General features: G+C 29.4%; 1 protein-coding gene across 3 annotated transcripts in view; it reads right to left on the bottom strand.

The window, feature by feature from the left end:
- Positions 1-15,481: 15,481 nt before the first annotated feature.
- LOC107162960 (guanylate cyclase 32E) overlaps positions 15,482-23,795 on the bottom strand; it is an 84,463-nt gene continuing 76,149 nt past the window's right edge. For all 3 annotated transcript variants that reach the window (XM_015510158.2, XM_015510159.2, XM_015510160.2), the window contains 9 exons: positions 22,633-22,846; positions 22,376-22,510; positions 22,061-22,173; positions 21,852-22,003; positions 21,677-21,775; positions 21,451-21,595; positions 20,968-21,066; positions 19,575-19,869; positions 15,482-17,144 (listed from right to left, as the gene is read on the bottom strand). In XM_015510158.2, the coding sequence (XP_015365644.2) occupies positions 16,754-17,144; positions 19,575-19,869; positions 20,968-21,066; positions 21,451-21,595; positions 21,677-21,775; positions 21,852-22,003; positions 22,061-22,173; positions 22,376-22,510; positions 22,633-22,846 (1,643 nt within the window). In that variant the 3' untranslated portion in view covers positions 15,482-16,753. The remainder of the gene's footprint in view (positions 17,145-19,574; positions 19,870-20,967; positions 21,067-21,450; positions 21,596-21,676; positions 21,776-21,851; positions 22,004-22,060; positions 22,174-22,375; positions 22,511-22,632; positions 22,847-23,795) is intronic.

Genomic DNA, 23,795 nt, shown 5'->3' with positions numbered 1-23,795 from the left:
CCAATATAATAAATAATTATATTCTTGCGTTACCAATATGATCATGACATAAAACAGTGTTCTGTAGAATTTGTGTTAATTTGATTCAAATTTAATTTTGGAGTGCATTACGCTGCTATAAAATGGAACATAAATCTAAATTTAAATGTTTCTTTCTAGGAAACGTATTACTGTATGAGCGATGAAACTAATGATTACACGCTTTTAATTTTCGTGTTTTTTAAAAATTGCTCACGCCGCCATCTTGGTATTAATATACTAATAATTTTATGAAAAAAAATCTGATAATTGAATATCGATTGTAACAGTTCTACACGGAACTTAAATGAAAAATATGTATTGTTTATATACTTCAAAATGTTTTTACTTAATTTTTAATTTTGATTTATCACTCGTTAAAATTATACTTAGTAGTCATCACAATTTTTTTTCAGTGTTGTATTACGCAATTTTTTGTTATTATTTCATAATATCTATATTTATCTATTGAAATTAATGTATTTATTACACGAACCAATTCCGTGTAGAAGACAATTGGCCATAAGAAAATATTTATTATTGAGAAAATATATTTTTTGATTTAATTCGCTTTTTTTTACTTTTGATCACTAAACTTTGCATGCAATAATAGAATCATGATTGTATGAAAAAAACCTGAATACAATAATTGGTTTTTCTAAAATTATAATACCTACAAGCATAACTAAAAAAAAAAAAAACAATATAAAAACTTAATGTTTATGCATAAGAATAATGCTCTTATTATATTATTATATATTTGATTACAGCAATATGCATATAATACTAAACCTAAAATAATATATACATATACTTAGTATTGTATCTTTTTGTACATTCTTCACTTTTTCTCTTCGTGCAAAGAGAATTTTAGTTTGACTTGCATTTTATTCCTAATGATACATATAAAAAAAAATGCATTCAAATAATAGTTAAAAAAAAAAAAAAAAAAAACATTCATTTGGTGTTTTTATAATATAAATATTGGCCCAAATCATTTGAGATGTCCAGAAGAGACGAGGTAATTCTTGTCCGCCTACGAATAGGCCACATGCGCATGACACACGGGTATCTCATGGCCAAAGAAGACCCTCCATCATGCCTGACGTGTGGAACAATCATCACAGTCAAGCATATACTAACAGAATATCATCAATTCAGTGAAAGGCGCATTGAACTAAAACTACCCGATACACTATACGAGATGCTATCACCCACTCCCGAGACGACCAAAAAACTCCTCAATTTCGTCAACTCAACAGAACTGCGTCAACTGATTTGAATATTCTAACTTAGATTAAAATGTAAATCTTTAAATATAGGTAATGAGTAGAAATTAAGCAAATATGTAAGTAATTAATGTAAATTTAACATGTAACGCCGGCTAATAACCATTTAGTTGATGCCATAAACAATTAATAATATATATATATATCATCCATAAAATATTTACTGGATTTGTGTTTCTATATTTTTCGATTTACTTGATCAAATAAAAATATTTATAAATCTCAAACAATATATAGATATATATGTGACAAAAAAATTAAGCACATAACTCTGAATAATTGCCATAAAATATTTCTATCGAGGTAAAGCAAAAGCGCCTTAAAATCGCACGTCTACGTGTGTGAATCAATAATAAATCACGCTAGAGTGACACTTATATTTTCTCAAATGTACAAACTGATAAAGGATCATAAATGTTGCAATTTATAAATTTATTATCTACAAACATAATCAAAATATACAGTCCTATCCGTGTAATAATCATAAATAGAAATCATAGTTTGCTAGTAATAAAAATAAACAAATAATTTTGAATTACGACCAAAATGAATTTAAGTTGTTGGATTTAAGAACCGCAGTTATTGTAACCGGACGCATTCGTTTCCACAAAATTTTAAAATAATTCAGACGGTGTCTTAATATTTTATCTACGATGGTACTGGAGAGCTATATTTAGTATAGTATAGAAATGTTTGGGAGGAATACATTATATTATGTTCATATTTTTGATGGAGTTCTTAAACTAAAGAAAATTAAATTAATATTATATTAATTAATTGTAATATTTGTGCTGTTAATCAATAACAAACATTATATTTTTCTAATTTAATTTTAATGTTTTATTAGGTATTGAAAAAGTAAGTTTTTGTCCACTTATATTGTCTGTGTTGTAAGTTTCGATACTTTTATGAAGCGCTTTTATGTGCCTGTTGTGTTTAAAATTCAAAGTCTACTAGTGCTGCTTGTGTTTTATTAAATCCAATAAAATACACACCTGATACTTAAAAGTCTCTATAAATAGGAAAGAAAATCGCATGAATTAAAAATATAATCGAGAAGAGGTGGAGCAGATCCGTTGACAATGTTCTATCATTATATACATACAATTTTATAAAAATGTTTTTAAATAATTTTAGTAAAATACCATGCATGCAATTAATTTAAACGCAATATATCACCATACTCCCTCTCTCACCAATCATCTTGGCGAGAAATGTCTATAGATACCAACATATATAATTACTGACATTTGGAATGATTTTAGAACCGATCACAACATTTCGAAACGTGGTGCATGGTGCAGTGACCTAGCTGTCTAGAAATTATTATTCCGATGGTTAAATAAAACGACGGACATTTATAAAACGTAATAACATATTATTATTAATAACTATAGTACTGCAGTGTTTGATCAAACAACTACAGCTATAACTGAGTAGTATATATGACGTATGTCATATATTTTATATATTTTATGCCATATAGTTTTGCAGTTGAGAAAAACACTCGTTTCAGCCTTTATGGATATTAATTTCACTCGTTAAATACAATAATTGACTTCAAATTTAAAAACGACATAAACCCATCCTGTAAAAACGTCCAGCTTGAACCAATATTTGTTGATCGATATTGCACTTTATGTCCATAAATATCCATTAACTGAAACAACTTATATATTATTATAGGCAGTATCGCCAAAGTAGTCCAAAAATAAAACTATAAATTCATTACTGTATGAGAAAAAAAAACTTAAGTAGTGTTATTTATCAAACAGCCAAAGTATCGATTAATAATGAAATATATTTATAAATAATCGATAAGTATTAAACATGTCAACCTCGCGACCGCAGGAAAACTATAGTAATTTACATGAATGAAAATGTGGTAGGTATGACGGAGAAAAAATTAATTAAAGCCTAGGCTTAACTTGAGAATATAAAAACAGTTTTAATTAAAAGAAGAAAATAATACGATAAGAATTCATCATGAAGTTAAATAAATAATAATAATGCATAAACAACAATTTTTTACGTTTACATTTTTACAAAATTGGATTGTAACGTCATGTTTGAACTTTGTTTTAATCAGGATTTTTTTTTCAATAAACTTCTTGCATGCTTATTTACTTATTAACATTTTTTTTATTATGGAGATAAAACGTTGTTAATGTCTAACACGTAGAATATAAAACATGGGTATTTTAATCAAAAAAATTATTTTTCTTTAACAGAAATTAAAATATTGAACATTTTTCTTTTCTAACATAAAATTTAACGGTAAAGATGGTCTGAATGTTTATATACTTGGCATATCAGACTCCATTAAAATGCACACATCTTTTAATATTCTAACGGTTAAGTTAAAAAAGTTAAGTATTTCCAAAACGTATTGATATAAAAATAATTAAAATTAACCATGATGGTCAGTTGTATCCTAAATTATGTAAAACAGATAAAAATAACAATAACATATTATCTAGCGGAGACTAAGTACAAAAATATAATTGATTTGATCTCTAAACATAATATTTTATTTAACAAACGTTGACATTGGAAACAATATATATGTATAGTCACTCATAAATTAAAAATACTATTATTATCATGATTTATATTCATTTAAGACGATCGATTTATGTACTTCAAATGCACAAATAGCCAATATTGTTCCTTTTTGTTTTTGGTGGGTAATGTCTCTCATAAAGTTAGAACATTGCCAAAAAACAAACATGATTTGTTTTATTCATTTAAGACCAACGTACGAAGACATATTTGCGTAAATGAAAAATTACTAAAATCATTTTGTTTTTAAAGTTATTTTTCAGACTGAAATCATTAATACATTACTTCACCTAAAATCTAAACGAAAATCATCTACTTCCATACTTCATCTGTTTCGCTCTGCTCTCATATCCGATTTAAATTATAAATCTGCAAACCTACGATAGCCAACATAAGACCCGTCTGGACATACAGTATTCAAGCATGGGGTTCAGCCAAACCTTTAAATCTTAGAACACTCCAGACGTTTTGTTTGGACAACCAAACAAATGGACTACAAATTTAGTTCATTTGTCTTCGTCAAATTGTCTCCTGTATACTCCACAAATAATATTATCCACAAACATTTTAAAATTCAAACAATAAATAAGTTAGCAAAAAGTTACAACACCTCATTATACTATCTACTATAAAAAAACGTATTTCCTCTTGCACCCCCCCCCCCTAAAAAACAACCTAATAAACGCTAATGAAATACATTTGGTAGCCTGCAGTAGGTACCTACTATAATCCTGTAAAATCTACAACCAGTTGAGGTCATTACTGCACAGTGTGCCTTTCATCTGTCAATTTCATTATTGAAATTATACCACCAAAGTAAATTTATTGTATGTAACTTTATTTGAATTCCAATATTATTATGCTTTAAAATGAATGATGTTATAATAATAACAAATTACCTATACTTGATTTGGAATGGGGGACTGAGATCTATATCCTGCACGGAGGTTATGCCTTAGCTATTGAAACCATATATTTTTAAATAAATAAATAAAAAACAAAAAACTAGAAAATGTTTCTAGAGTCCAGAAAAAAAATCGTTACACGCCATCGTAATATCAATACAATCATAATAGCTTCCCCCTGAAAATATGTATTAATTTTTTTTAATATATCAGATTACATTCAAAGGTAGGGAATTTTCATTTTTAAGCAACAACAGTTATTTTCTTTAAATGAGGATAATAACTTATATATATATTTATCAATTATTACTGGTAATTTTGATTCTAGTTTTAAGCATTTTGGAGGATTACTAACAGGTATGTAATATACCGCTGATAACAATTGGATTGTGGTGGTATTGTTATTGATAGTTTGATCAAACACATAAATACAATTACTAGGTATGTTGTATATACAGCAATCTCCCACAATTTAGGTTTTCATTGGAGATTGTAATTTATCTGTGCAAACTGAATATGTAGTATTATGTTAAATGTGTAAAAATGAGTTTTGGTATTAATTTGGCGTAACATGAAAATTCTGTATCTCTTTGATGTTAGATGGTTTTAATAGTGCGCATATACATTATAGAATAGTTCAAGTTTAGAGTTTATACACTTTAATAGTTTGTTGTTTACGAAAGCTATATAGCAGTACCTACTCAGGGATATTCTCTGAATATTATGAGATGGCTGGATGGATGTTATGGTTTGGTGATTTTTTTTGTTTTATTTTAAATAATTTAATATTCTTTGTGTACCTACCTACCAAATATGCGAGTAGTTGTGTCCTTAAAAAAACATAAATATTCGCTAAAATAAAAAATAAAACACTAAAATGATATACACTCACTTATTGTTCATTCTTAGATTATCATGTTTTTAGTTTTTACATAGAAAATGATAGAAACTTTATTTTCAACATTGTTTAGAATGTTACTTTGATCTTCTGCCCATGGCATCTGTAATTAATTTACAATAAATACTGACATCAAACTTTCTTATAATAATATAGTTTATATTGTTGATCATGAAATCATGAGACGGAAGCTAAGTTCAAATATCAAATTCAATGTCTTTATATTTTGAATTTACCTTGTTTCTAAAATATTATGCATATTACAGTATTTGTCGCCAAAAACGTTCTTAAAAGTTAATTCAAACTAAAAAAATTAACCCATTAAACAGGAACACAAAAATTGAGATTAAAAAAATTGCTGTTCAATTCAAATATCATCAATATTCAATTTATAGTTCATAGTTTAAAAAAAAAAATATGCATATGCAAAAAAGTTCCGGCATTAACTATACATATAGTACTATAACGATAGGCTTGTTGCACCGAGTTGCGGTGAGGGTTTCAGGGAGGGACTTCCTAGCCTTAGGCTGCAGCATCACAGAAGTACAGTATATTTATTGAACCTTTTACGATGGAATTCTAATAAACGGCATTATAGACATTTTGAACGATGTGAAAAAATACGGATATGCACACTCTAAGCTGCAGATAATGCGTCATAATTCTTTGTTTTCGAAAACTCAAACTTATAAAAATACATCTTCTTAATATTAAAACACGTTTTATAGGCGGAGTTTTCAGAATAATAAGCGCAATGTCGACGACGAAAAGTCTAGCGTTTCCGATAGGATGAACCTTTACAGTACATCAATATATTATTTTTTAAAAGGCATATAGGTGTGAGGAGCTAGCAATTTTTTTTTACGTCCGTCTCGAATTCGCGTAAAAACGGCAGCTTTATAGCCAGGACAATAAACGTTTGTTGTGTTTACAATGCAGCAACAATATAATAATAACGCGTATATCGATGATTATGTTATTATATTATATAATATTGTGCGTGAAAAAGTTGTTACTTATACTTGTATAGGAATGCAGCTGCAGACAGACAGGTGCCATTCGGCTATAATACGCTTTATGATTATTATTTAATAATAATAATATTTTATTCTACGATACCTTATAATATTATGACAGACGAATAGATTTACGATTTTCGGCATTCTGCGCCCATAATATTAAACATTTTCTTCTTCCTCCGTGTCGACTCATTTATTTTTCTCCGTGTAAATGTAGTTAAAAATTACCTACATGTATATACATAACATATAAAATAATATATAACATAATATATTACATTATATATAATATGAGCGATAGCTGTGGCGTTGTCATATAAGATGAAACACATCTGCCGAGGACGAAATTATAATAATAATAATACGGATGGGAAATAGGAAGTATCATTTTTGATAGCGCATATCGTAAATCGTATTCATATAACACACGACTGTAGCTACTGTTATAATAATATGTAATAATATTTCGCTTTCATCGCGAATCGGAGTGATAATTCAAAAGCGACGGAATACGTGCGCGGAATCCATTTTTTTTTTCACAGGTGTTACACAATTTCTCCCATACGTCGTGTTATAAAAATGACCTCTAAATACGCATAAAGCCCCAATTTGTCACACCGACTTAGGGCTACATATATGCAACCAACTACTCGGGACAGTTCTCGTTGTGATTTCGGGATGCAGAACCTCTTTCTGTTGAATAACAACACTATAAGCACAAACTTGGTGGTGGTATAGCAATTGTTTGATATTATACGAATTATTTTTTTCTCGGTTATTAGGTCCCTCTTAATTACGCAAGGGTTGACAACCCACTTGAACATTATAATTTACGTAATCCGATGTCATTTCGGCAACCTATTTAATATTATGCGTTTTTTTTTTTTTGTAAAAGACCTACCTATATATGTCATATAGGTATATTATATACTCGCCACAAGGTCAAAGTGTTATATTTAATCTATATTATTTATCACAGATCCTGTATGCGTTGAATATAGTTAAAATAAGTGGTTATGGTTTGTATATTTAGTTTAATAGTAATAAATATAGTAGCTGAGGGTACTTATTTTAAACGTCGCCTTTTTAGAAATTCACCGACAGCCTCAAAAAGATGTATGTGAAATTTAGAAACGCCATAAATATGTTTCCTTATTGTTTCTATTTCATTCTTCCACCAGTTCCACCATAATAAGTTTTAAGAACACTAACTTTAAGAAAAGTATATTATATTCAGAATCATTAACTTTTTAGCAGACTTGAGTTGTAAATAAGAGAATAAAATACCTAACAAAGGGTGAATTCAGTTATTATCCGTTAATATTTTTAATAAAACCTTTCTTTTGACAAAATCAAAAATCGATAATTTAAGTTTAGGTACTCATTAATTCATTTTGGTGGAAAATCGGTTGTGTGTCTTTTGAGATCTATATTTTCATCACGGCAACTTGGATTGCAGAAAAATAATTTTTATTATTTTTATTATTTATACAATATAATAATTTTTTTCAAAAAAAAAGTATTTGCAGTTGTGTACCTACGTCATTAAATTCTATTAAATATATATTTTTAAACTTTATAGATATGTACTTTAATAGCTATATTTTGTTCAGTTATACATTTAAATATTTCAACAGTTTTTCAGGGATCTATAATAGTAATTGTATGAATACTCGTTACAATTACTTGTAGATCCCTGAAAAACTGTTGATATATTTAAATGTAACTGAACAAAAAATAGCTATTAAAAAGCATTTCTATAAAGTTTAAAAAAATATATTTAATAGAATTTAATGACGTAGATACACAACTGCAAAGGCGTAAATTATTTTTCTGCAATCCAAGCTGCTGATGATGAAAATATAGAAATACTCGTTGGAGTGTTGTACGTAACAGTTTCTGCCATTAGGTACATAAGTGCTGTGCTGATGAGACGTAATATAGAGTACATCCAACTTAAATCCATTTAATCGATTTGCATATTTCAAATTAAATGTAATGTTGGCATTTAGGTAAATCGACGAACATTGTACTAGCGAGATATAGTTTTCTAGTCCATTGCTCTATTTCGCCTAATCGAATAGCATTTAGCCTTAAAACGAGAGAAACGATAAAGTATTAAACCGATCGTTGTTTGAGTGTGTGTGTGTGTGTTATGGTTATTTATTTTTTAGCAATGACTTTACATTTTTACTATTGGCCATTATCAGGAAGTATTTATAAACTTTGTACGAATAAAAAATTGAAACTTAAAAAGGAAAAACCTGTATAGAACTATATTGCATACATACAAATATAATAAAATTTGCAATTGAAATATCGACACCCCATTTTGACCTATCATTATTCCGATCGTATTGTTATGATTATTATTACAATAAGATAATCGTTTCGTATATGTATATATATAATAATTATTACTTCGGGGCAGAGCTGTGGAGAGCATATTTTCCCAAGCTACCGGAGTACAATAACGTAATCATAATTTCATATTATCACAATAAATAATAATATATCAATGGACTGCACATGCGCAAATTACATTAGGACGCGGGGTAGGGGAAACACAATCATTTATAGTATACTCTTATGTAGCGGAACTTTAATCCGGCACACACAATTTCATATTTTCATAAAGATTAATCTGAATTGTGTTTTTGTATTGCATATATTTGTGTGTAAATGAAGGGCCAAATAATTTTTATATTAAATCTCCCTCGTGTATAGAGCTGGCCTGGTTAGAGTTGGCTTGTATAGTAGTTACTTACATAAATGTAATAAAATATAAATAATAAATACTATATAATGAATGCAGGTTGATTAATTTAACAGTAAACATTGATTATCTTAAAAAGCATTAAAGTTTTTGAAAACTCTGATGCATTAAAAATGTTTAACTTCAAACGAGTAGAATCTACTGCACAGTATAGATAATTAGTTAAAAGTATTTAAAGCATAATATTATGTAGATATTATGAAATCAGTAGCACGCGCAGAGCTACTCTGCAAATTGTATTGCTTCAATACCTACTACGTCCGTCTAAATTTCAAAAACGTACACGTTACTTTATAAGTACCTATTAAAACTAATTAATTACTAATTACTTGTTGCGAAATTAACTTTTGATATTATTATCAAAAAATTATCCTTCTTCAGAATATGAGGTTAAAAATTAATATTATCCGTATAGAAGGAGTGATAAACTTACAAGGTTGTTATAATTTTTAACGGTAAAAATAGCAATAACTTTTTTTTAAACTGTTGTTTTGTAATGACTTTATATTATGTTAGGAAAACAAAATATTTTAGAAAACGTTTAATTTTAATTTTTGATAAAATGAGAGATAAAAATTCAATGAATCAATCAGTTTATTAAAAGTGTAAAAAATTATATATTTCTAACTGCATCAATCGGAGAATCTAAGAAAACAACAGCAGCAACACATGGTTTTTCTTATGTACTATTACAACTGCACATGAATCGCGTTTAAATAGCGTCCGTCTCGCGTGTAAAATTTATTAAATATACTTATTATAATAAGTTCCTATAATTTTAATTTACTTAATCATAGTATTAGCTAATTCAGCTGAGTTACTACATAATAAAATATATACCTACCGTTCATCGATAGGTTATCTGATGATGTACTTTTCAAGAGCAACAATAATACCTATTCTACCTATTATTTGGTGATTTCTTCAATAAGTCATTCACATGCCGTTTGTTAACTATTAATCATCAAATGCGCTTTTTGTTTTATTAAGATGTGCATAATATTATGTTCATAGATTATAAATTGTCTTGTTTCTGTTAAAAAAAAAATTAAATTAAATGACGAAATCAAATCGGAAATTGTCTGTAAACATTAAATTCAATGTCTTGAAAACGGTTTCTTTTATTAGAAATATCACTTATAATATTTACGTGAACATTTTTCCATTAAAATTTAAACCATGACAAAAGAATAATATATATTTAGCGTTTGGACGTGCACGTTAATTCGTTTTTGAAATCCAAATCTAAATACACTTTAATTTATTCTGTTTGTTTTATACACTTATATAAAATGCATATACTTTGTGTTTTACAGGAATTGATAGCGATCCAAATTAAACAGCTTAACTCGTTTTCAATTATACATATTTTTATTATCATTATCGGAATGTTGCATTGCAACTATTTTCCGTTACACATTTTGTTTATTTTTGACTTTATATAGGTACGCAGCTGCCATTGATTTCTTAAGATTCTTACGTTTACCGTTGCTGCGCAGGTAATATTAAATAAAACAAAAATGAATTAAAAGTGTACCCAACCTAATATGATATCAAAATTATAATTTATCGGTAACGAGTGAAAAGAAAAATTATTTTTAAATTTATTTCGATTCAATAAAAAACCCTTCGGATCTATGCACCTGAAATAAATTACATAGTACAAGAAGAACAATAATAATAGTATATAAATATATTAAACAATTAAAAATTAGAGTAACTCGACGTTTACAACCTAACCTGCATATTTTTAATAAACAACCATAATATATTATTTTAATTTATTAGGTATATCGTATTGTTTTCCAGAGTTTGAAATATATTTCAATAACTGCCGAGCTATGTGATAATTATTACACTCATTACAAAATGAGTTCATCTGTGTCAGGCAACCATACTAATCAAATGTAATATAGTGGTGAGTCCACTCACGGAACTTTAATTAAAATATGTTAGAAAACCCTAACTCTGTGATGGCAAAAATGAAATTGAGACGATCTCATTGTTGATTGTGTCTAGTTTATTTGTTCGCAATCATCGTATACATCATCACGCAATTGTGATACTATATACATTATAATATAATAATATCTGCAGGCATTCCACAGAAGGCACCAGATCGTAAAGTTTCGCAATTAAATGAAAAGTTTCAGCAATATATAATATCGTCCCGGACCGTCACCGGCAAAGCACTGAATTCGATACGTTTCAAAGTCATCAATATTATACCGATAAAAATATTGTGTTTGTTAAAATACAAACGACGACTTGCGAATGGAAATGATACATTGCACATCGATGGAAGACGAAAAAATAACAACAACGATATAAAATAACAAATACATTATACATTTTTTGTGAAATTCATAATGTTCAGTTTACTTGGCCGTAAGACCGTTGTGGAAATGTTTAACGTAAACGATACTTACCAGTTTCATAATATTATACGAAATAGTACACAAACTTCCGCAAAATGCAATTCCACTAACATTTTTCATTTATTTTACGTAATTTATTCAGAGCGTTGTACCTAAGCTGTGAAAAAAGTAATTTAAAAACTAATTACAACAAAACCTGTAGAAGGCATATTTCACAAAAAAAAATCATAAGCATCCAGAGAAATTTATATATTTACCGAAATATCTTTCTGTATTTAATGTTACAAACATTTCAGTGGGATATTTACCTATAGTATTGTAATAATATTAAAACATGAATAATTGAAAATATCCTCAAACGTGTTATCATAATATGACGTATAGACAACAGGATTGGTAAATTGAGTCCCAAATGACCCTAACTCGGTAAATTGAGTCCCGGGGAAAAATAGATAACAGGTAAGTTGAGTCCCGGAAAAAATAAGGTAGTAGGTAATTTGAGTCCCAGGGAAAAACGATTTATATGCATTTAAAATTTAAAAATATGCACTATAAAATTTTTATTTGTGATTTGTGGACATTCATTGACTGCAGCATGCATATGATTTTTAAAATAGCAACATGCATTTATATGAATTATATAATTATTTTTTTCCACAAGGAGAAAATAACGATACACTCTTAACAATACCAAATCAATCACAGTCAATATAAGCCGATAACTTTTTAGCATTGTACCTTCGATAAGGAACAAAACCTAAATGAGCAAATTACCAAATATACACCAGTATAATGAGTACAATCGAGTAATGTTATTACCCGATTTGAGTTTATTAAATCAATATCAATGAAGTTGATTACCAAGTACATAATATAGATATATGTATATATATTATATAATATAATAATAATGACATTTATTTTTTATTTTTTTTATTGATTTATATGTTTAATATTTTTAATCAATGTAAGTCAAAATATTTACTTATTACCAATTTTTTTACGGGACTCAACCTACCTACTACCTGTTTTTCCGGGACTCGATTTACCACTTTCAAAATGTATCAAACTTATCTCGGACTCAATTGACCTAGCCCCATAGACAAATATCGTTTATGTATAAATGTATAATGTAGATATGTCAATATTTATTTCTGATTATAGTTCGATTAGGCTAAGAACTTTAGTAATTGAAGCTTTTTTACCAGGTATAAAAATATTGTAATAATATACCATTTTCATCTTCTGTTTAGGTATGTTTTATACGGGTGTTTACCAGTTGCCCCCCACGGCTGTTATCGGGATTTTTAAAATATACCAGTTGCCCTCGACCAAATGTACCAGTTGCCATCACATGTTAATATATTATACACGATTACAAGCCTGTAAAATAGCCAATAGGGAAGGTAAATATACAAATAATGAATATATTTATTTATAAAAATAATGTAAAATAGTATAAAACGATAGAAATAAAAAAATTATAATAAATAATATAGTTATAATAATAAGTGGCATATTAAAATATGTGATAATTTGTATAAAATTATAGAAAATATTCATATGCTTTTAATAATTACTAACAAAATAATATGAAAAAGTCAATGAAATAATAAATATTAAAATTATGTGGCAATTTTTGACAAAATAATATGAAAAAGTTAATAAAATAATAAATATTATAATTATGTGGCATAATTATGTAGATCGGCTATCCACTTATACGCGTCAAAATTTACGCGTTTTTGTAAAATCCTGACTTTGCACCTAGTATAGTAGGCTATTATTATTAATACAATTTTAATTTTATCCATACTATTTGTATAATAAATTATATTTATTATTTATTACAAAATACAATATCATATATAATTGCAAATATCAAAATTTGATTTTATCATTTTATACTATTTTACATTATTTTTATAAATCATTTTATTTATTATTTGTATATTTACCTCCCCTATTTTACAGGCTATATATTGTAATCGTGTATATATTAACATGTGAGGGTAACTGGTACATTTGATTGAGGGCAACTGGTACATTTGATTGAGGGCAACTGGTACATTTTGTTCTAAGTAGTTTGGGGGGAATTGGTATAAAAAAAGGTACTTTTAGGGGCAACTGGTACATGTCCTTTTATACTTTTTACAATGAAATAAACTAGCCTTAACGCCTTCAACCGATTATATTACATTTTGGGAAAATGAAAATATTTTTTTAAATGTTATTGGGCACCTATTTATATATGTATAACGTATATAAGATTGTTTACGAGTTGATGTTCGTAAGTGATTAATGAAGAATTCTGGATTTCATCTCAATAGGAAGATTATTTTTCTATATATATGAATGAAGTATGTACCTATAATGTATTACAGTATTGTCTTCATATTTCGTACTTATTCCTCGCACGTCTCTAATATCGTCTGGGCCGGTTTCGATGTGCAATAATATGTATATACATTGTATACAGATGAATTGATATTTTCAATCTCTGTATACCTACTGTTAACACGAATCGAAGTGCGCTGTTGACTCTTCACACAATAAAAACAACACATCATGATATTTGTAAGCATAGGCTATCCAAACACGACATCAAGATCATAACATATTATTATTTTTATATTTTGCTGAAATAAAAAACGTTAGTCGTGTCGAATCAAATATGCTCAAAACAATATTGTTTACTAGAAATTGCAGTGTTTCAGTTGTAATATTTACATGTACATATTGCTATACATATAGGTATTGCATACGCATAATAATATCATCACGATGGAATAATCGAAACTCGTAAACTGCAGCTGACAAAACAGTTTTACTTTAAGAAAACTGTAAAATAAATATATATATAATATATATACGTATTCGTCTGTTACATCTTATAACTATCTATATAGGTAGGTGGTGAGTGTGCATAATAAATTACTTAAATGAACGTCGTCGGTGCATATTATATTAGTAATGCCCATTAAAGTTTAAACAGTGTACAGTGGATTTAATTTCATGTTACTCGATTTCGTTGAAACGCACCGACTTCTAGACATTATTAAATTAACGCATGATGCAAACATTTTAAATATTCGGCGGCGGCGGGGTGGTTTAATAATGTACAATGTACATGTTTTTGGACCTTTTTTTTTTTAAATCTAAATAATATTTCTGTTTTTTTCGGACACTTTTATTATAATGATGTGTCCTGTTAAGAATAATAAAAATTCTATACGTTTATTATACTCATTTTGCCCGATGCATAATATTCTGTTGACGTTTCGTAGAATATTATATAATTCTTACTTCGAGCAGTATTGACAAAACAGAAAATATCATCATACACACCTCGTGACTTTAGATATAACACTCTGAGAAATCATATTATAATACACGTGCACACATAAATATATGACATTATGATCTAAATATGATGGTTGGTGTATTATGCTTACCTTTATAATACATTCCTGTTTAGACGTTTACGGCGCAACACACTTCAAACAGTGAGATTCACAGTCCGCAGACTTGGAAGATCTATAAATAACACTGATCAAATATCACAGACGCGAGCAATTCACGAGTGAACATCCCAAGGCAATAATATATTCAATACATGAAAAAAAAATATCAATATTTAAGTACGTGTACGATATATATTTTTATTTTGTATCAAATATTAAGAGAATTATATTAATTTTTGGACAGTTTAATTATAATTTTTGTCCTCTATGATAAACAATCATATTATAGTATAATAATAGACGACGAAGATAAACAAATTATCAATATTATTATTACCTATAGGCTATAGATACCTACTTAAAGTGTACTGATCTCGGTTGATTGCGTAATAAATTTGACTGAACAATTTTTAAAAAATGTCCACCACACACAAACAATTAATATGCACTAAGTAACAATTTAAAAATTATGTACATATTTATCATATGTATTTTACAAAATATAACTAAAATCGTAACTATTTGAATACAATTTAAAATATATATATATATATATAATATAATAATATAATATAAATGTTTGGAATGTTACAGGGCGCGTAAAATTCTAGATAAAATATAACATAACGTTAAAGCTTATGAACATTTCCATACCATAATGTGTATTGAGACGTAAAAGTGTTCGTGAGTTGTAATGACGTATATATAATGCGTATAGCTAACCGTGCATATCGGCCAAAACTGACGAATTCTGATATGGAAAATCGTTTTACGTTCGCCTCATTCTCTGCGGGCAGAGTATACCTACGTTTGCGGTCGGATCGCGTCAAAACCGATAGAGTAATTATTATAATAATATATAATAATGACGACGAAAATGTAATGTATTAAAACGACATTGTTGACGACGGCGCAATACCGTAGAGTATTATCGCGGTCGGTATCCACCGACTCGATGCGCATATATAATAACAATCAAATGATTACCGTCGTAGTAACATCTCACAGTCATCGCGGGGAGGGGGCACGGAATTAATGAGTAAATAGGGACAATATCGCGACGACGCTATTATTACAACAATAAAATGATTTATGGTGTCACCCGAACACTAGTTTCGGGAGGACGGGACGAGGGGATGACAAATCTATAGAAGGAAACATAGCATAATTGTGTCATTAAATTACAACCATTCGGTGATCGGCGGAAGTTTCTCTTCAATCTCTCGACCACACAATTTTACAGTCCTGCGCAGTTCCCTAGAAGTAAATCTTTGAATGCGAAAGTCCAGTGAACGAATCCTCTAAAACGCATCGTCCTCATCTGATCGGACGACGCTTTCACCACCTCCGCAGACCGTCATTGTGCCGGTGATCAGGAATGGAGAAGGGACTCACCCCCTCCCACCTTCCCATCATTCCCGAGCCGAAACGGTCGCCACGTGGGTCACACGAACGTTATAGCGCCGTCCTTACAGTATTCGTCCGACTTGATCAGCGGTTCGTTGACATCATCCATGGCGGAAAGCGATGACACGGCCGTCATCTCCAGACAGTCGGCCGCCATCGGCGTGACCGGCGCCGAATTGACTCGCGGGAAACCAGGGACCCTGACCACCGGAGCCTGCAACAACGCTCCGCAGTTGGTCGGCCTTTTGCCAGCCGCCATTGGGTCCTGGTCGAAATGATCTATGCACGGGCACGACACGCTTAAGTGCCGATCGCAGCAATATTCGTCCTCTTCTTCGGCAACACCTGACGGCCGTCGCCTGACCGGCGTGCCATCGTCGTGGTGCATCGCGAACCTCAACTTTTTCGGTGACTCCAAACTGCAGCATCTGCAGCACACCGAGTAGATTACATATAAAGTCATCGATATGAAAATAACCAATACAAATCATAGATCTATAAAAAATGTATTAATGGACTACAGATAGCAGAGAGAGAGAGGCCAGGGAAGGTCGATAAAGTTAGAAAAAGATAGCACACCACTTAAACGATATATATATATCCATAAATAGTAAGAGACAGTATGAAGTTTGACAACAAAGATAACATATAACATAAGTTTATTAGAAAAATTTTGCTTGGTACACTTTAGGTCCCATCATATGTCATATGCTATTTAATATCTCTTTCTTGCAATGTTGGCACTTGGCAACTTAAAGCCATGATATGGAACACACACAGTCCATTTCTTATAATATGGCTCTGTCAAAAATATGTTTTTGATGTTTTATTGGTCCACAATAGCTTATAGAGACTAAGCCACTGTATAAAAAAAATCCCAACAGCCTATTGAAAAATCAGATCATTTTTATACTAGGCAGGCAGGTATATTAATATGGAAACGTAAGCTTCATAACAAAATAAATAAAGCTCTCTGTAAAATGCGTATATTGATTATTGGTGAAGGTTATTCAAATTAAACGCAGATAATATACGTAATATAACTTGATTCAAACTCCTCAACTTTTATTGTTCAGTACAATTATTAATGTTCTATACTGATGGAGTTAGTTTTTTAATAATTTTATACGTCTATTAGTATATTGTACAGGGTTTGTTAAAAACTAATAAATTATTCATTTAACAGGTAAATGGAACAAATTACGAGTATAATACAAATGTTTGGGGAAAAATGATTATTTACGATGAACGTTGAATGATAAAATTATTCATTCTTTTTTTTTGTTCAAAAATTGTGTACACTTGAATGGAAAACGTTAATGCGTTTTGTGACACTAAACAAAACCCTTATCGCTTTACACCTGTTGAACACAAATTAACTTTCAAAATATAAATGGTGTTGAATTTATGAATTTTCGAAAACTGTTATAATGTAATCTGTAATACAAAATACGAACTATATATTTTACTTGTTTTATTTGTTTTACCTAAGATGAAATCGTATGCATAAAATGTAAAGTTTTTCATATGAACTTTATCCGCAGCAACTTTATCTACAATTCTAAATAAGTTATAATTTTTTAATTAACTCTTAGATACTTAGAATATTATAATTTCGTCAACTGCAGTATACACTTTCAAAACACCCATTCAAATTTTAATCATTCGTTTAATACAATATTGCTCTCATAAGATACTTTATTCGTCTTTCAAAAAGTTTTAAGTTAAACAATTAATCTCCTTAATGTTATTGTTATACTATAAGTAAGTACAACTCAGAACATTATAGTCTACTATATTATAATAGAGTAATCGAAACACTACAACTTAACAACCAGCTACACCATTAAATATTTACGATCATGATAGTTAGTAAATCACCCAACATGTGCGTTATGTGAAGGGTTCGTATTGAATAATAATAATACAATAACGCAAACAGAATGATTGATGAATTTGTTAATGGCGTCTGTGTGTAGTTGATTCGAGTGTAAATCTGTGGTTTTTTAAGACAGTCAACGTCAAAATGTTTTAGGTTAAAATCTCGTAATCTTATATTTTCAGGAAATCCCTGTACGAGTAAATATTATTACAGTAGGTGCATTTCATGTTAAAACCTTAACCGAAACTATATTAAAAGTTCATATCGATTTCACTCGATCATATTTTCGCTAGTCGAATGTTGGTAATATTATATTTTATAATATAAACTCGTTCGTCTCTCTCCGCACCAAATACATAAATAATGTAAATTAAATAATAATATAATAATAATAATGATACTCGACCATATGCGTGACCTTTGCGTCAAATACCATTTTATTTTCATAATTATGTTATAATTTATAGCGTAAAATCATAAACATAAAAACTAATACCATAAATACCATAAATACTAGAAAATATATTAAAGTTACTATGCGTCTTGCTAACGGTTTATTGTCTATTTTTACGCTTACAACAGTTGTCACCACACAATTCCAGTGGCACGTATTTATTGTTCAAGACAGTTGTCAGTGTTATGTAAATAGATTCATAAAGTCATATTTTTTAATATTAATATAATAGAAATAACAAATTACGGACTGAACAAAAAAATCTAGATACCTAATAAACAATAACAAACTTTACCACCTATCAACCTATTTTAACCTAAGATTTGTTTTTATAGTGATAGAGAATACTTACTATAAATTCAAAATTTGAAAATTAAGTTTTCAAATCTTTAAGGCAAATTAGGTAGGTATGATATCTCGAGTATAAATATATGATCACCGTAGTATTATTATAACAATATTAAAATAGGTAACCTTAAAAAATTTGATAAGTAAAAACTTGCAACGTATAACGTAACGTACCTGGACAACTGTCCGTTCATCGTCGTTTTCGGGACCTTTAACGAGCTTCGAGGTCCATCCTTCACACTCTTCTGATGTCTGGACGACTTGCGGTGCTTGCTTCCTGTTTGCTGTTCCCGGCGCTGGGCCCTGAACTCATCTCTCTTTAACCGGTGCAAGTGGTCCTCACCCACTAGCCAATATGTGCGCACATTGCCTTTACCCTTCATCTCGACCATTCCCCGTTCGGTGGTTTGATAACCACCCAGACGTTCTAACAGAGTACGGCATTCGTTGGAGCAGTGAATTTTCAAAGCTGAAAACCGAGAGCGTTTAGGTAACAATGTTTTAATATTATATTCAATATAAGGTAGGTACGTTACATTGAAACCCCAAGGTCCAAATTTTTGCTCGAAAATCATATGGTATTATACGTAAATATATATGCATAGATAATACATATTGTATTATCAAATTATCTATAGTTAAATTACAAATAATATAAGAGTATGTATTTAATTATTTATAATATTCTCGTTGACAACGAAAAAAATAATTAACGCCGTTAATACAATTCTGAATTAAGGTATTTAGCTCTCTCTAGTAAAACTATTTTAGAGTTCTACGATATACCTAAGTATTAAATTAAGTAGTGTTTTAATAAATAAAAAATATTGGTACATTATAGAAATTATTTTAATTTTTTGAAAATGAATAATCGTTTAAAAGAGTATAATACAGTATGAAAAAAAACTTAAGAATAATTAATACTAAAAAGTATTAGAAATAAAACTATCTAAGTATGTTGTAATGTAATAGAAAGTAGGCAAGTGATACGCGCAAGGAAAAAAAAATTCTTTGAACAGCAGCTGTCTTTTGGGTTCAACTTATGACGTGCGCTGCTATTCAGGGAATACTTACCACGGGACAGCTGAAAGTTATTCTTATTAAGAGTTCACTTCACAACCATTTGTTGTCTTACAAGTGCAAAACATTGCAAATTTACCCTTAGCAGATCATGTTTAGCTCCGTTAGTTTAAAACTTAGAGTGAATCAACCTATTATTAAATTTGATGTTAAGAACATTATCTGTGTTTGCATGCGAGTTTTCTACGATAGGTAGTTAAATTTTGTAGCAAGTTACGTGTATATAAAAAATAAATCGAAAATTAAAAATTCTCATAATTCACTTAAAAACTAAGTTATCATAAAAACCCACATACAAACACAGATAATGTTCTTACCATCAAGTTTCATAATAGGTATATTTTCTCTAAACTAACGGAACTAAATGTGATCTGCTAAGCGTAAGTTTGTTATGTTACGCACTTGTAAGATGAAGACAACAAATGTGTGTAACGTCCTCTTAAAGTAAGTTAAAAAAAAACAATAATAATAAATTAAAAGCATTTACCTTGTCCGGTGGATTCCATTCTACTGGTCGTATTTACTGTATCGCCGAACAAACAATATCTAGGCATTTTTAAACCAACAACTCCGGCACAGACTGGACCTTGATAATTAAACAGAAAATTAAATTATGTCAATAGGTTACCTAATATAATATTTCTACACAGTAAAAACACAATCATAATGGTTTCACTAATTTAAAACTTAAATGTTATAACCTTATAACTAATATTAATACAGTCATAAACGAAACAAATCTTAGCTAACGTAATAATCGACAACTTTTGTCAAGCGGTACAAGCTTAAAAAACAATAAATTCATTATTCGTATTACGAGTAAATAATAAAAAAATCCATAGTGGTTAAAAACAATAGATGGATATTCGTACTTTTAAAACAATTTTTTTTTTAAGTTTAGCCTCTTTGAAAATAAAATAAAATACATTTTTAACGTAAACATTTTATTATGATATACTATTGTTCTAACCGGAATGAATCCCAATTCTGAGTCTAAGACTGTCGTACGGTCTATGCCTAATTTGAAACTTTTTCACAGCTTCGAGCAAATGTAATGACATAGTAGCGATTTCTGCGGCATGCATGTCACCGTTTTTAATAGGCAAACCACTAACCTAAAAATTAAAATTGTTTAACAATATAAAAATAATAAAATACGTGTGAATCGACAGGTATGGGAAAATTTAAATTCTTACCACCATATACGCGTCTCCGATTGTTTCTACTTTGTAAACATCGTAATTCTCTATTATCGAATCAAAGCACGTATATAGGTCGTTCAAAAAATCAACCACCTAAAAAAAAAATACACAAGAAAGTTGAGCACATTCTGCTCAGCCAATGACACCGCAGTGAAACGTATATAGATACTTGAAAAGGAGTGCTTTCTGCAGACATTGATGTAAAACCAACAATGTCACTGAAATAAATCGTCACGCAATCGAAATTTTCTGCTTGCACTTTGTGTCCTCTTTTTAGTTGCTCAGCTACGTACTTCGGCAACATTTCGTACAACAGTGCATCTGTCGTATAAAACGCAACGAGTGAAATGCATTTTTAAAAACTTAATATTATTTTACCTGTTTTTTTCTTTTCCTCCACCAGCTGGTCAGTTCGTTCGTCAACTAATACCTCTAAATTATTGGCATATTTTTCCATCATTGCCATCATATTGTCAAAAATATTTGGTCTCCTAAAGTGTAGGTATTTCAGTGTTTGTAACATAAAATAAATATGTAATGTTGTTTATCTAATTTATTTACTGTGATAAACTGATAAATAATTATGGAAAAAAAGTTATCCAAACAATATATAAACTTACTAAGTATATAACATATACAATATACATACATATATTATATGATTAGAAAAAAAATTATATTCAACTAACTTACATTCCTTTCCGCATAGGTCTTAATTTAACCCTGATAGTCTTGAAATCTGGGCGATCGTCTGGATTCTCTGCCCAACAGTCTTCTAAACAGTCTCTGACAAAATCAAAGTTATTTTCAAGTAGTTCCAATGGTGGCCTGTACACAAATGAAAAGTTTAGTTTGATTAATGTATGGAAATTTATTTTATTATTTTATTTGAATAAAATAAAAATATAAAGTTTATTATTACTTTGTTAGTATTAAAGATAAAATATTACCTAAATGGATTCGAACCGTCTTGTGAATAATAAATAATTTTTCTCAAAATATCTGACACCCCAAGTCCGTGGTTCTCTCCAAAAGGACCTTTACGGCTATGCAATTCATACAGAATAATAGAGAATGAATACACATCCCCTTTCTGAGTTCCGAATGATATTTGAATAGAAGAGTTGTAGCAACGCAACAGCTCCGGTGAGATGTATAAAAGTCCTAAAGGAAAGCTTTATGAGAATTTATAAAGGAATATATTTTGTAAAATATTTAAGGATAGGTATTTGAATTGTTCATGGTAATTAATTTATCATAATCCAGAAATATGTATTAAGGTTATCATTACAATACCACAGGACTACAATATCTCAAACTGACCTCAAGAGACAATTATAATATAATTACCTAATTTGATTCTGAGAAATAATTATTCAAATAAATAAAACAAACTTAATGTAGTTTGAAGATTATGTTATAATAATTTTACTTTCTTGCCAGGTGGCACTACTGAGGGCCTTCTTTTTCTAATATTATTAATGTCATATAAACAAAATTTTGTCTTCATACTTACTGATTATTGTAAAAATAGATTGTAAATATATTCTTCCTGATAAAATTAAAAAAATAATTTTACTATTCTTATGAGCTTCTTTACAAAAATTATGATGATACTATTTTTTTTATTTTTTGAGGGGAACCCGCGGCAACATAGACCATTGGGTGTAGGGGTGGTACGGTAGGAGTCATTTTTTGTATACTTGTTTGTAGGTTTTTGAGTTGGTAGGGTTGTAACACGTGTTTGTGTATGTGTGGCAAGGATATGTTGCTAAAAATCCCGGGTGGTCACCCATCCGGGAGCTAGCAACTGCGGCCGGTACGTACGCTCAGTGCGTTTCCGCAGATTGAGAGTACGACCCCGCCTCAACAAGCCACGATGATACTATTGTAGCCTACAATTTGTAGGTATATTGAAAGATTGAGCTACGTGATGTCCAAACATAAATAGTAGTAGATAGGTGTAATTTTTATTTATTTCAATAATATTTGTATATTATATAGCTTACATCACAATAACATGATATAGACAGACATTAAAAATATTATGTCCCATAATATTATAAATACTAATTAGTGAACAATATTTAATTGAATCTTGACTGTGCTCTAT

The sequence above is a fragment of the Diuraphis noxia genome, unplaced genomic scaffold (genome assembly GCF_037042655.1).
Source record: "Diuraphis noxia isolate RWA-SAM2 unplaced genomic scaffold, SU_Dnox_SAM2 contig0005, whole genome shotgun sequence".
Lineage (NCBI taxonomy): Eukaryota > Metazoa > Arthropoda > Insecta > Hemiptera > Aphididae > Diuraphis > Diuraphis noxia.
This window is presented reverse-complemented; position numbering and strand designations above follow the sequence as displayed.